This window comes from Drosophila virilis, chromosome X, assembly GCF_030788295.1.
Source record: "Drosophila virilis strain 15010-1051.87 chromosome X, Dvir_AGI_RSII-ME, whole genome shotgun sequence".
NCBI classification, from domain to species: Eukaryota; Metazoa; Arthropoda; class Insecta; order Diptera; family Drosophilidae; genus Drosophila; species Drosophila virilis.
In genome coordinates this window covers 27,061,289-27,072,445 of record NC_091543.1, presented here as the reverse complement: position 1 = coordinate 27,072,445, position 11,157 = coordinate 27,061,289, and the positions used below count along the sequence as shown (strand labels likewise).

At 43.2% G+C, this 11,157-nt stretch overlaps 4 protein-coding genes across 6 annotated transcripts; all 4 read left to right on the top strand.

Moving 5' to 3' along the window:
• Positions 1-344: 344 nt before the first annotated feature.
• On the top strand, positions 345-2,083 carry O-fut2 (O-fucosyltransferase 2). The gene has a single exon (XM_002055076.4). The coding sequence runs from the start codon at positions 427-429 to the stop codon at positions 1,924-1,926; it is 1,500 nt and encodes a 499-aa protein (XP_002055112.1). The 5' UTR covers positions 345-426; the 3' UTR covers positions 1,927-2,083.
• Positions 2,084-2,376: 293 nt separating this feature from the next.
• On the top strand, positions 2,377-4,821 carry Ns3 (nucleostemin 3). The gene is made up of 4 exons (XM_002055077.4): positions 2,377-2,572; positions 2,634-3,948; positions 4,017-4,222; positions 4,288-4,821. Exons 1-4 carry the CDS (start codon positions 2,474-2,476, stop codon positions 4,501-4,503), a joined length of 1,836 nt encoding a protein of 611 aa, XP_002055113.1. The 5' UTR covers positions 2,377-2,473; the 3' UTR covers positions 4,504-4,821.
• A 1,288-nt stretch (positions 4,822-6,109) lies between these two features.
• Positions 6,110-7,039, top strand: LOC6632061 (enoyl-CoA delta isomerase 2). Its single transcript, XM_002055078.4, has one exon. The coding sequence runs from the start codon at positions 6,138-6,140 to the stop codon at positions 6,960-6,962; it is 825 nt and encodes a 274-aa protein (XP_002055114.1). The 5' UTR covers positions 6,110-6,137; the 3' UTR covers positions 6,963-7,039.
• A 2,717-nt stretch (positions 7,040-9,756) lies between these two features.
• Positions 9,757-10,872, top strand: LOC6631471 (uncharacterized). Of its 3 annotated transcripts, none has more exons than XM_015171145.3 (3): positions 9,757-9,895; positions 9,958-10,136; positions 10,196-10,872. In XM_015171145.3, the coding sequence occupies exons 2-3, from the start codon at positions 10,004-10,006 to the stop codon at positions 10,414-10,416; spliced, it is 354 nt and encodes a 117-aa protein (XP_015026631.1). In that variant the 5' UTR covers positions 9,757-9,895; positions 9,958-10,003; the 3' UTR covers positions 10,417-10,872. The 3 variants fall into 3 exon arrangements, with proteins under 3 accessions (XP_015026631.1, XP_015026630.1, XP_002055115.1); XM_015171144.3 differs by having other exon boundaries at positions 9,767-9,895; positions 9,979-10,136; XM_002055079.4 differs by lacking the exon at positions 9,757-9,895 and having other exon boundaries at positions 9,903-10,136; positions 10,196-10,871.
• Positions 10,873-11,157: the final 285 nt, after the last annotated feature.

Below are 11,157 nucleotides of genomic sequence, written 5' to 3'. Positions count from 1 at the left end.
GCCATTTCAATGCCAAATACTCGCGACTTCGTTGCAATTTGTGCTATAGCTAATTTTCAATAATTTTTTGGCATTTTTTTAACATTGAATCACCTAAAAGTAAAACCTAGAAATATATTTTATTCGTGTCGCAATCTTAGCCTCTGTTCATTTAACGGTGGTGGAAATTAATAATCATACATTTTTACTTGGGAGTCTCAGCTTCATTCTTCTACAATTTATTTATTTTATAATAAGATTTTCATATTGGCTAGCCAATTTGTATGGTTGACAACAATGGAGTCCACTGTGCTTGCAAACTTATCGATAGTTGTGCAGCAGCCCAATTTTTGCATATAACGATATCGATATCGATAGAAGATCAACATTCCAAGTCCCTGTTTTGCAGTGAGCCAGCGCCTATTTTAGTGTTTAAAGCGGCTAATAATGCAAAAATGGTGGCCAGTGCAGTGGCCGGAGCTTTTGCTGCTTCTCCTCCTGGTCGCTGTTTCTGAGGCTGTCAACGGCCGAGCACTGCATAACGGCACGATAGCAAAAAGCAGCCACCTGAGCAACAACAGCAACTGCCAAAGGCCGCCCTTTTGGCGCCTACCCGCCAAGCAGACATGTCCAGACTCAATATTACCGTTGCGCGGCACCGTTTACCTTCTGTACGACGTGAACATCTCCGAGGGATTCAATCTGCGTCGCGATGTCTACATACGCATGGCTGTCTTTGTGCGCCGCCTGCGACGGCGCAAACGTTTTCGCAATGTGCGTCTGGTGCTGCCGCCATGGCCACGACTCTACCATTGGCACTCGCACGGCCTGGGCCAGACCGATTTGATGTGGCGCAACTTCTTTGACTTGGACAGCCTGCGACGCTATGCGCCCGTGCTCGACTATGATGAGTTTGTTGCCGAGTACCGAAGATTTGGCATGCCGGCGCCGCCCTACGTTCACGTCTCGCAGGCCTTCCGGCTGACGCACTACGAGATTATGCAGGAGCAAGGCGTCTTTCGCGACAAGTACGAGCGCATAACTGCCAATGCCAATGATGATGCCAACGGGCAACGCATCGAAGCCTGCAATGAGAACTCCATCAGTGGCGGTCCGCTGTTGCAGCAGCGATTGCTGCGCTACGGCCGCTATCACTGCGTACGCTTCCAGGGCAGCGCTGGCCTACTGGAGCGCATGCTGCGCGAGGCCATTGATGAGGATACGGCGGGCGTCGAGGATGTGGACGACATGCGCGTCTATGCGGTGCTCAGTGCCGAGACGGTTCTGCACGACAATTGGGGCGACGAGCACTTTTGGCTGGCGCGTCGCTCGATGCGCTTCGCTCCGTTCCTGAATCGGGTGGCCGCTGATTTTCGGCTTGTGTCGCTTAGCACCACGGACACCACGGCCGGCGTGCAGCGGCCTGCTATGTGGGAGCTGGAGCGACCCAAGCGAGATGCACGCGGCGGCGACTATTTGTGCGCGCATCTGCGACGCGGCGACTTTGTGAGGTCTCGGGAATCGACCACGCCCACACTCAAGGCGGCGGCACAGCAAATAAAACAGCTGCTGCGCGCATTCAATTTGACCACCGTGTTCGTAGCCAGCGATGCCACGCCATACGAGCTGCTCGAGCTGAAGGAACTTTTCTATAGGTTTCGGTTTGTGCACTTTACGCCGGAATCGAATGCACAGCGGCAACAGCTGAAGGATGGGGGCGTGGCCATTGTCGATCAGCTTATCTGCGCCTATGCCCGGCATTTTGTTGGCACCTACGAGAGCACGTTCACCTATCGCATCTACGAGGAGCGCGAGATTCTCGGCTTCAGCAAGTCGAGCACATTCAATACATTCTGTAAGGCATTGGGCGGCAATTGTGCGCGCAATGCCGTCTGGCCGATTGTCTGGAATGATGATGATGATGATGATGATGATAAATTTTATTAGCATTTATTTTTGACAGTCATCAATGAATTTCTCTAATATATCACCATGTAGTTAAGTGTATTTTATGTAGGTTTATTTTTAAATATTGTGAATCTTTGAACAAACTGCGATGCCATACCAAAAAGAAAAACCAAAAATTAAACACTTTTTAAACAGACATTGCCACACACTTATGATACAGGGAAAACTGAACGATATTGGTATGCAAAGTTATTTTAATTGTCGTAAGCTTAAGTTTTTGAAAAATAAAATCATCTTTTCTTACCTATTCAAATAAACGATATAATAAAATATCGGCAACGCTACGATGGCTTGATAACAATATATCGATAGGTGCAAAGTCGAAACGTCCTATCCCAATTAACACTCCCACATGAAGTTTATTTGGTATTTCACGATGTAAATATCGAAATAAAAACATATATCGATAAGTATAAAGTCAACATGTCATATGGCAGTAAATACTCTCAGTTGAGTTTGCAATTGTCGCACGTGTTTTGTTAAAAATTCGAATTTATTCAAAATCAACTTTGTGCCGCCAGCCAAAATGGGCAAAAAGAACAAAGATGGCACCAATCTGGGACGCCAGCTAATCAAGGATCGTTTCGGGCACACACCACGTCGCAAGGTGGACAACGACACAATGGTGCGTAGCATACTTTTCCAGCTCGAGCAAATAATTGCATACGCATTTATCATATTCGCAGCTGCACACAACGGAGCTGCAGGATGGCTATGACTGGGGCCGCTTAAACCTCTCCTCTGTGACTGAGGAGTCGTCTTTTAATGCATTCTTGCGCACAGCTGAATTGGCAGGCACGGAATTTCAGGCCGAGAAGCTCAACATAACATTCGTTAATCCGAAACAGCGTGTCGGCTTGTTAAGCAAGACACAGGAGCAGACAATGCACCAGAAGCACGCCGAGCATCGGGATCAGCTAAAAATTCCGCGTCGCCCCAAATGGAACAAGGAAACTAGCGCTGAAGATTTGGAACGTGCCGAAAATGAGGCGTTTCTTAATTGGCGTCGCGATTTGGCACTCCTGCAGGAGAACGAGGAAATCCTTATGACGCCTTACGAGAAGAATCTCGAGTTCTGGCGCCAGTTGTGGCGTGTCGTCGAGCGCTCCGATGTCGTTGTCCAGATTGTTGATGCACGTAATCCGTTGCTCTTTCGCAGCGTCGATCTAGAGCGTTATGTTAAGGAGGTTGACAGCAACAAACTCAACATGATTTTGGTCAACAAATCGGATTTGCTCACGCTGGAGCAACGTCAGCACTGGGCACAATATTTTGACTGTGAGGGCATACGTACAGCCTTTTACTCTGCCACGCTGGTCGAGGAAGAGCTTAAGCGTGAAGCTGAGGCTGCCAGACAGGCAGCTGAATCGCCGACCTCGGCGCTGGAACTCAAGCAGCTGCGCGAAGCAGCCGAGGAGATCCAACAGTCGCTGAATGCTGTTGAGCAAACACTGGACGTAATCGAGAACAAGATTAAGTCAACGCCGTCGGACGCAACGGACGTTAAGCTGCCCAGGCTGCCCAGTGACAAAAACAGCGCACATCTGTTGTCCAGAACGGAGTTGATTGACTTCCTGCGCCATATCTACACGGGGCCCAGACACACCGCGCAGCATGTGACCATCGGCATGGTGGGCTATCCGAATGTGGGCAAGAGCAGCACGATTAACTCTTTAATGACTGTGAAGAAGGTGTCGGTGTCGGCCACGCCCGGCAAGACAAAGCGCTTTCAGACGCTCTTCCTGGAAAATGACATTCTGCTTTGCGATTGTCCGGGTCTGGTTATGCCCAGCTTTGTGCTTACCAAGGCAGACATGTTGCTTAATGGTATACTGCCAATTGATCAAATGCGCGATCATGTGCCCGCCGTGAATTTACTCTGCGAGCGCATACCGCGCCACATTCTCGAGGATAAGTATGGCATTGTGATAGCTAAGCCCCTGGAGGGTGAGGATCCAGATCGTCCGCCTTTCTCTGAAGAGCTGCTGCTTGCCTATGGCTGTAAGTAGAACAGGCTTTTTAATTCTAACACCGTTTCACTGATTGCATTTTACCAATCTATTCCGTAGATAATCGCGGCTTCATGACCTCGAATGGCCAGCCAGATCAGGCTCGCTCTGCTCGCTATGTGCTCAAGGACTACGTCAATGGCAAACTACTGTTTGCTCTGGGCCCACCATCTGTCATTCAGTCCGAGTATCACACATTTCCGGAGCGCCAACGCAAGCCGGTAGAGGAGTCCCAGCTGCCTGGACAACAGCAACGTGCCATGCGTGTAAGTTGCCCACACGCCAAAAAGGTTTGCGTACACACCACTGATGCCTATGCTATTGTCCACAGATCAATAAGAGCACGTCCAAGGAGCTGGATCAGCAGTTTTTCAACGCTCAACCGAGCGTTGCGCATGTCAAGGGCCGCACCAACTTTCCACATGTGCGTCTGGCAAACGATGGCAACCTGGTAACTGGCGAAGCCCCAGCCAAGCCCTGGCGCAATGTAAAAAAAGAGCGACGCGAGAAGCTGCGCAAAAAGTTCTCCCACCTGGATGAGCACTAATTGTCCAACGTGCAGGTGTCAAACACAGTGCTGCAGCCGGCGGCTGAGACTCTTCGGTCATGTATGCATGTATTTAAGAGCTTGTTGAAAGCAAACTGTTTTAAATTAAAGTTAGCATAAGCATTCTAATACGTGACTCTTAAGATCAATGTCAGCTCTTAGGGACTTCAGGCAAATGTATATATATATATACTTGTATATTAGTTTCAGATGAACAAACAATTGTGAACCATAGTCCTATCAGCATGCTGAGTATCTTATGTATTTTCCTTTATTTGTGGAGAATAAGTGCCAAAATTGAGTTTAAAATAATAAGAATTTTTATGCTTATTGGGTGCAATCGCTATTGTGCTTATATTTGCCAACTTAATCCCACAGAATTTTTCTGTTTGTGATTTCTCAGTTGTATGTGAAACACGTTCATATCTCTATTTCGTGCAACCTGCTGGCAAATCTTGCCTCTCTTTCTGTGCCACACATTTAGAATCATATTATAATACACTCTGCAAACTAGTTTTTATACCATGTACTCCTTGAAAATGGGTATAATCAATGCCTCTGGATGCACCCTCGACTTTTAAACAGGTTATATGAACTAGTTATACGGATCAACTTGTAGAGTAGGGTATTATATAGGGTATTATTTTTTGCTGTCGCAGTTCGCTCAGCTTTAAAGCTATATTCACTTCTTTTTCTAGCTGTCATTGCCAAGATTCTGCTTGCTGTTTATATATTCGCAAAATCTTATCAACATAGGATTATAATATACAGTTGTACATAAAGAAAGCTGTCGAGATTTGAATGGCAGTATGGCTTTCTACATATTTTAGCCAAGCTCGCCAATTACAAGCTCCTCGATTCATATCAGATATCACCGAATCCTAATCAAATCATCAATGCTATATTATATGGCTACTACAGGAACAGTCGATTGTAACTGAAGCTATTTTTGCATGGGCTCACCTATAAGCCATGTCTGCTAGGGTATTTAATCTTTGTGGTGCGGCAGATAGCCGTTGCTACTTGTTTTTTAATGCATTCTGCTCATTCGTGAAATGTGTGGCTCGGGTAAACACGAAGTTTGTTATTGGCCCAAGCAGCCTGCCAGAGATGGAAGAGGGTGTGGCACTAGGTGCTCTTGCTTGCTGCTGCACTTTGATCGGGCAGCAGCAGCGATAGCTGAGCGACCTCCTCGATGTTGATAACCGAAAACTATGTATATGTACGCTTAGTGGCATACAGTGGCGGCCAAAAAAATGCGTACAATGACCGTGATCAGAGAGAGTAGATCAGACAAATAAGTGAAAGTCCCGGCTTTATGTATACATATATATTCAGTCATCAAAAAGTTTGCTAAAGAAAATCGAATGGATCAATTAAATGGACATTTCGATTCGGATGATAAGCTAGATCGATCCCTGTGAGACATTACCAAAAGGCATCACTGTCGAAGTGCAATTTGTATATTCCATAGGGAAATAAAATACTTTTCTGCTCTGTCCGAATCTTTTTGTCCGCCACTGTATGTGTGCTCATATGTATTTACCGAAGCCTGTTGCCTCTTGTCTCTTGTGGAGGGGCAATTAAATAAAGTCAAACGCCGCGGTCCGACCAGTCTGTCTTCCAACGTTGCAATGGGTGAAGCTGGTGCTGGAGCAGCTGCTGTTGCGGACAATTTCAATACGTTTAAGGAGCTACTAATTGAGCGACGCGGCCGGCTGCTAATTATACAATTCAATCGACCGGCTGTACAGAATGCGCTGCGCCGTCGCACCATATACGAGCTACTGCGTGCCCTGGACGTGGCCAATGCGGATTCGCAGATCAGCATCGTTGTGCTGACGGGAAATGCGAATGCCTTCACATCGGGCAATGACTTGACCGATCTGCTGGCCTTGCAGCGCAAGAGCGGCGATGAGGCGCTGGACGTACACTTTCGGGCCTCGAACTTTGTGATGAAATCGCTGGTGAAGAAGATGCTGATGAATCGCAAGGTGCTGATCGCTCTTGTTCAGGGCAATTGCATTGGCCTGGGCGTGGTCATTTGCGCACTATGCGACATTATCTATGCCACGGAATCTGCGCAGTTTTGGCTGCCCTTCTCGCAGCTGGGCCTTTGCGCCGAAGGCGGCACCAGCTGGACCCTGCCAGCGTTGCTGGGCCGCAGTAAGGCCGCCGAATTGCTGCTATTTGGTGAGCGCCTAGACGGCCAGACAGCGCTGCGTCATGGCATGATCGCCAGCCTGGTGCACAATCAGCAGGAATTCTGGACGCGCCTCGACAAGCTTTCGCGTTTGCCCTCCGTCTCATTAATGAGCACCAAGCGGCTGCTGTTGCAGCCCTGGCGCCAACAACTGCTTGATGCTCTGGACGCAGAGTCCGACCAGCTGGACGCATTGCGTCGCGGCCCGACATATCGCGCCCAGATAATGGCCTTTGCCAGACGGAGCAAGTTGTAAAATCCGTAGATATATAAGATTTTTAGCTTAAATAACAGTTTTTTGTTTTGATAAATTTATCGCTCTAATGTATTGTACTTTCGGAGTTGTTTTTGTTGTTTTCAGGAAGATCTTATGGGTGGGAAATATTTAAGAGAGCTAGAGGGAGGAAGAAAGAGAGAGTTAAGGCGGGGATTAAGAAAGCGAGCTGTCATTAATCCGAGCATCATGCACTCAAAAATTAACCGAAATTCAAGAAAATTTGGCAAGGAACCGGGAGGTGTTTCTATCCGAATGCTCTGGCATAACTATCAAAGAAGGTAGTTCTCGTAACCACAGAATACACTAAATTTCAACGTATGTATCATTCTTCATGTATAGCTTCATATATATGGTCAAACGATACCCTAGGCAACTGATAAGAAGTCCATCGACATACTCCAAGCTCTCCGGTCCCCGAGCCTCGTGTGTAAATAAAAATCAGGTGCACAGTACTCAAGTGCTACAACATGATAGGGTCGATCAACCCAGACAGAACAGGGTGTTAAAGATATGCGAAGATGAGCGGGTATAAACAAACAAACAGTCTTGGGACTTAGGTATATAAACTAAGCAGCAAATTAATATTAACATATTAAATAACAGAAATCTATGGATCAGCATGATATGCATGTTGTGCATGCTGACAACCAGACTCATTTGGTTCCATTTTCCAGCATGTACAATTTAACATTGAATTGCTTAACATATGTTATCGCCCTGTTAAGTAATTGGCTTAGCTTAGTTCTTATGACTTAGGTTAAAATAAGAATTTTATTAAAATTAATAATAATCTTTGTTATTTTTATAGATGAGATACACGCTGTTTACGCTAAACATCTCAAAAACTGGAATAAAAAGGAATGATTAAAGTTAATGTAAAAACTTTAGTGTAACGAATTGACAATTATTTACAATAAGAAATCAAATATTTACTTTACCATTTAAGATTTTATATGATAAATAAATAAAAAAAAATTTAATACCGAAGTACTTGTCGTTTTTGAAAATCAATCTATTTATAAAAAAAAAAAGTCTGATGAACACGAAATGAAGAAAACACCAATTCTAGAATATCTACATATCACATAGTCTACATTCACATCGAGCTGACAGAAAAAATCTAGCTCAGAAAAAGGCTAATTTTCAAAAAGTTAGCATCAAATATCATCATTATGCAAAATCGATTACGAGAGACTTATAGGTTTGCGCACACATGCATATATAAGCACACAAAAACATACATATATACCAACATACATACATACATATATACATATACATACATACATACATACATACATACATACATACACACACATACATACACATATATATATATATATACATATATATATATATAAATATGTTTGTAAACATATGCATACCTACATACACACATACATACATACATACATACAAACATACAAACATAAGAAATATACAAACACATACCTTTATATGAACACAATACTTTTTCACAAAAAAAAAAAAACTTATAGTCAAAGCAAGGAAACCTGCCAGGCTTACTTGAATTCATGAGAATCGAGGAGGAAGGCACCACTTTAAAGTACGTTGCATTTAAATTTACTGCGCTGCTTGAATTTAACTTTGTTGGCAATTGCTACATTCATGCAGACATACACACACAAACACATGAACAAACATACATACATACACATATACATACATACATTCATTCATACATACATTCATACATCCGTTCATAGATACGTTTAAACATATATTCATTCAAACATTCTTTTATAAATTTTAAAACACATGGCACGTTTCATTCCACAAATTTTAGAAGTACCTTTTTTATTCAGTTTCCGCCAGTGTAAAATATTAACTCCATGCCCTAAGTTAAACTTTGCAGAGATATTTGAAAATAAGTTTAAAGTCCATTGGATAGTAAGCAATATTTCAATATTTTTCGCCAAATTTTCATAGCTGCGTTGAATATAAGTTTGAAGCCGCCAATCAGATCAGATGCTTATCAAGAGGATCCAAGCTGTATCAGACACGTTAGCATCTTAACCCCTGACGAGATAGAATTCAATGAGCTAATTATTTTGCATTCTCAATCCGCTATCAAACAATAAGAAAAGCCTGAAAAATGATTCCCCCATCTCCACCAGAAGATTCAAAAATTTAAATTCAATCGTTGGAAACTTCAAGTTTGACGAGTTTAGCTGGACCCTCGGGTCGCTTCCTCCACGTAACTTAACTTCCTTAAGGAAGTTAAGGATAAAAGCTTAACAGGTAGAAGGAGGCGGATTGGACAGGACAAAGAGGGAGCACAATAGGAAATCAAAAGGCGACCGAGTTCCAAAAAAGAGAGATCCTAGCCCCCAAAAAAAGCAGCTTCCAGAGGACCTGTTGACCTTCGGCTATTTTCATAAATCAACCAAAAAATTCTTTTGTTTAGAGAATATTATTATAATAAGCAATAGCTCTTCAAAAAGTTACGCTTGGATCGAAACTTTATTTTCTAGGTTTATATCGAATATAATCCGGCGTACATTGGCCAAACCCGCATCATTAAAATCATAAATAGAAGAGCGGTTAGAACAGTTGGTAAGAGATGGCATCAATAGACTCTCACGGTTACTGTGGCTGGTATTTATAATTGAATGGTTATCGATTAAGGATAACTGAATGCGTTACATTTTCCAATCGGACTCATTTCCTGAAATCGAAGTAATTATCGCACAATTAAGTAAAAACCAATATTGCTCGCTAATCGAATAAAAAATCAAATTCCATCAGATCCCACTTAAAGATATATGCGTTGAGAAGCTGAATTGAATGTTGAATTTATTATTATTGTGATTTTTAATATCCAAGGTTGCCATCCATCAAAATTCAGATCTGTGCTCATTGTTTGGGCTGCCTTGCTTTAACCTTCTGAGGTAAATGCGATATGAATTGTTGTTTTGTGAAAAAGCTGCCCAAAATATTTTCGATTTCTAAGATTTGTCTCGCTTGTGCTCAGTCTAAGGCTTAATTTGATCGCGATCATGCACGGACCGGACTATGACCATGCCAGGGGGTTGTTCCTGCGCTCAGCACTTTTCCATACCTGGCAGCTGGTGGACGAGGAGGGAAACAAGTACCCTCTGGAGCCATTCAGCGTGATCGGAAATACCGAAGGTAGGGCTAACCCGTTTCGCTAAGGCTTGGCCCATTGATTTTAATTGTGCTTTCCGCAGACTCGACTGTGTCGATTCCTCCCGTTCCGATTCCGTTTCGTGTCGAGGCAGTGGCCTCCGAGGAATTCGATGGCTACACCTTCTACGAAGAGTGGAAAATCGAGAACATTGGCAACTTTGCATTGGCAGAATCGGTTCTCGAGATTGGACAGGGCCAGCTGATTCAAATCGCTGGCCATCGCTTCTGGTTGGATTGGGCTGACGATGACAGTGATGACTAATGTGTGTTGACATCAACCACTCTTTAAATGTTAAAAATATAATAAGGAAAAGCATAGCTGCTAACAATATTGCTGCTGCCCATCCCTTATTATGTTCTTTTTAGAGGCTTAGCTAATGTATTTCAATTCCCAATTCAACTTATTTGTTTCCACTTGTATACATATTTTTACTTAGCATAATATACAAAACTTAGTTGTGTCCACTTGATGTTGTTGGCCACTTGGGGAATCCGGATATTATTCCCAGCTCCTGGAGTGGTACGGGGTACAAGCTGGAAAATAGGAACATAGAGATTAGACCTGGGAAATAAAAACAGAATGGAGCAGAATGGATGGACGACGGGAGCGAATGATTGTCAGCTACACGAGACACCACATTCGCATTTCAGTGCTTTGGGTTAGATTTAATAATACAAATCATTTGTAATTTGTCTAATTTCGTTTTTGAATAAAATGGGTTCGCCAGCTAAAAAATTAACGATCTAGTCATTTGGGCAATATGATAATTCTAAATGATTTAAAATAAAAACACGATTATGATTCTTCAACTTATGTCTTATTAAGCATTAACAATGCATAAAAGGGTGTTTCTTCGTCCAGGTTCTGAGTTCGAAAATTCTTACCCAACTTATTTGATCCAATCTTTTAAAAAAGGGAAACTATATTAATAACAGGCCCTCTTGCCTATGTCAAGGATTATTACCTGAGCTAAATTGAACAAGCGTTTTATTAAATCTAGAG

What these genes read in the sequence shown, in the direction of transcription:
- O-fut2 (XM_002055076.4), top strand. Translation starts at nt 427, where the DNA reads ATGCAAAAATGGTGGCCAGTGCAGTGGCCGGAGCTTTTGCTGCTTCTC.
- Ns3 (XM_002055077.4), top strand. Translation starts at nt 2,474, where the DNA reads ATGGGCAAAAAGAACAAAGATGGCACCAATCTGGGACGCCAGCTAATC. An exon ending in GCTGCTGCTTGCCTATGGCT is followed by an intron (nt 3,949 to 4,016) that starts GTAAGTAGAACA and finishes TCTATTCCGTAG; the next exon opens with ATAATCGCGGCTTCATGACC. An exon ending in AACAGCAACGTGCCATGCGT is followed by an intron (nt 4,223 to 4,287) that starts GTAAGTTGCCCA and finishes TATTGTCCACAG; the next exon opens with ATCAATAAGAGCACGTCCAA.
- LOC6632061 (XM_002055078.4), top strand. Translation starts at nt 6,138, where the DNA reads ATGGGTGAAGCTGGTGCTGGAGCAGCTGCTGTTGCGGACAATTTCAAT.
- LOC6631471 (XM_015171145.3), top strand. Translation starts at nt 10,004, where the DNA reads ATGCACGGACCGGACTATGACCATGCCAGGGGGTTGTTCCTGCGCTCA. An exon ending in CGTGATCGGAAATACCGAAG is followed by an intron (nt 10,137 to 10,195) that starts GTAGGGCTAACC and finishes TGCTTTCCGCAG; the next exon opens with ACTCGACTGTGTCGATTCCT.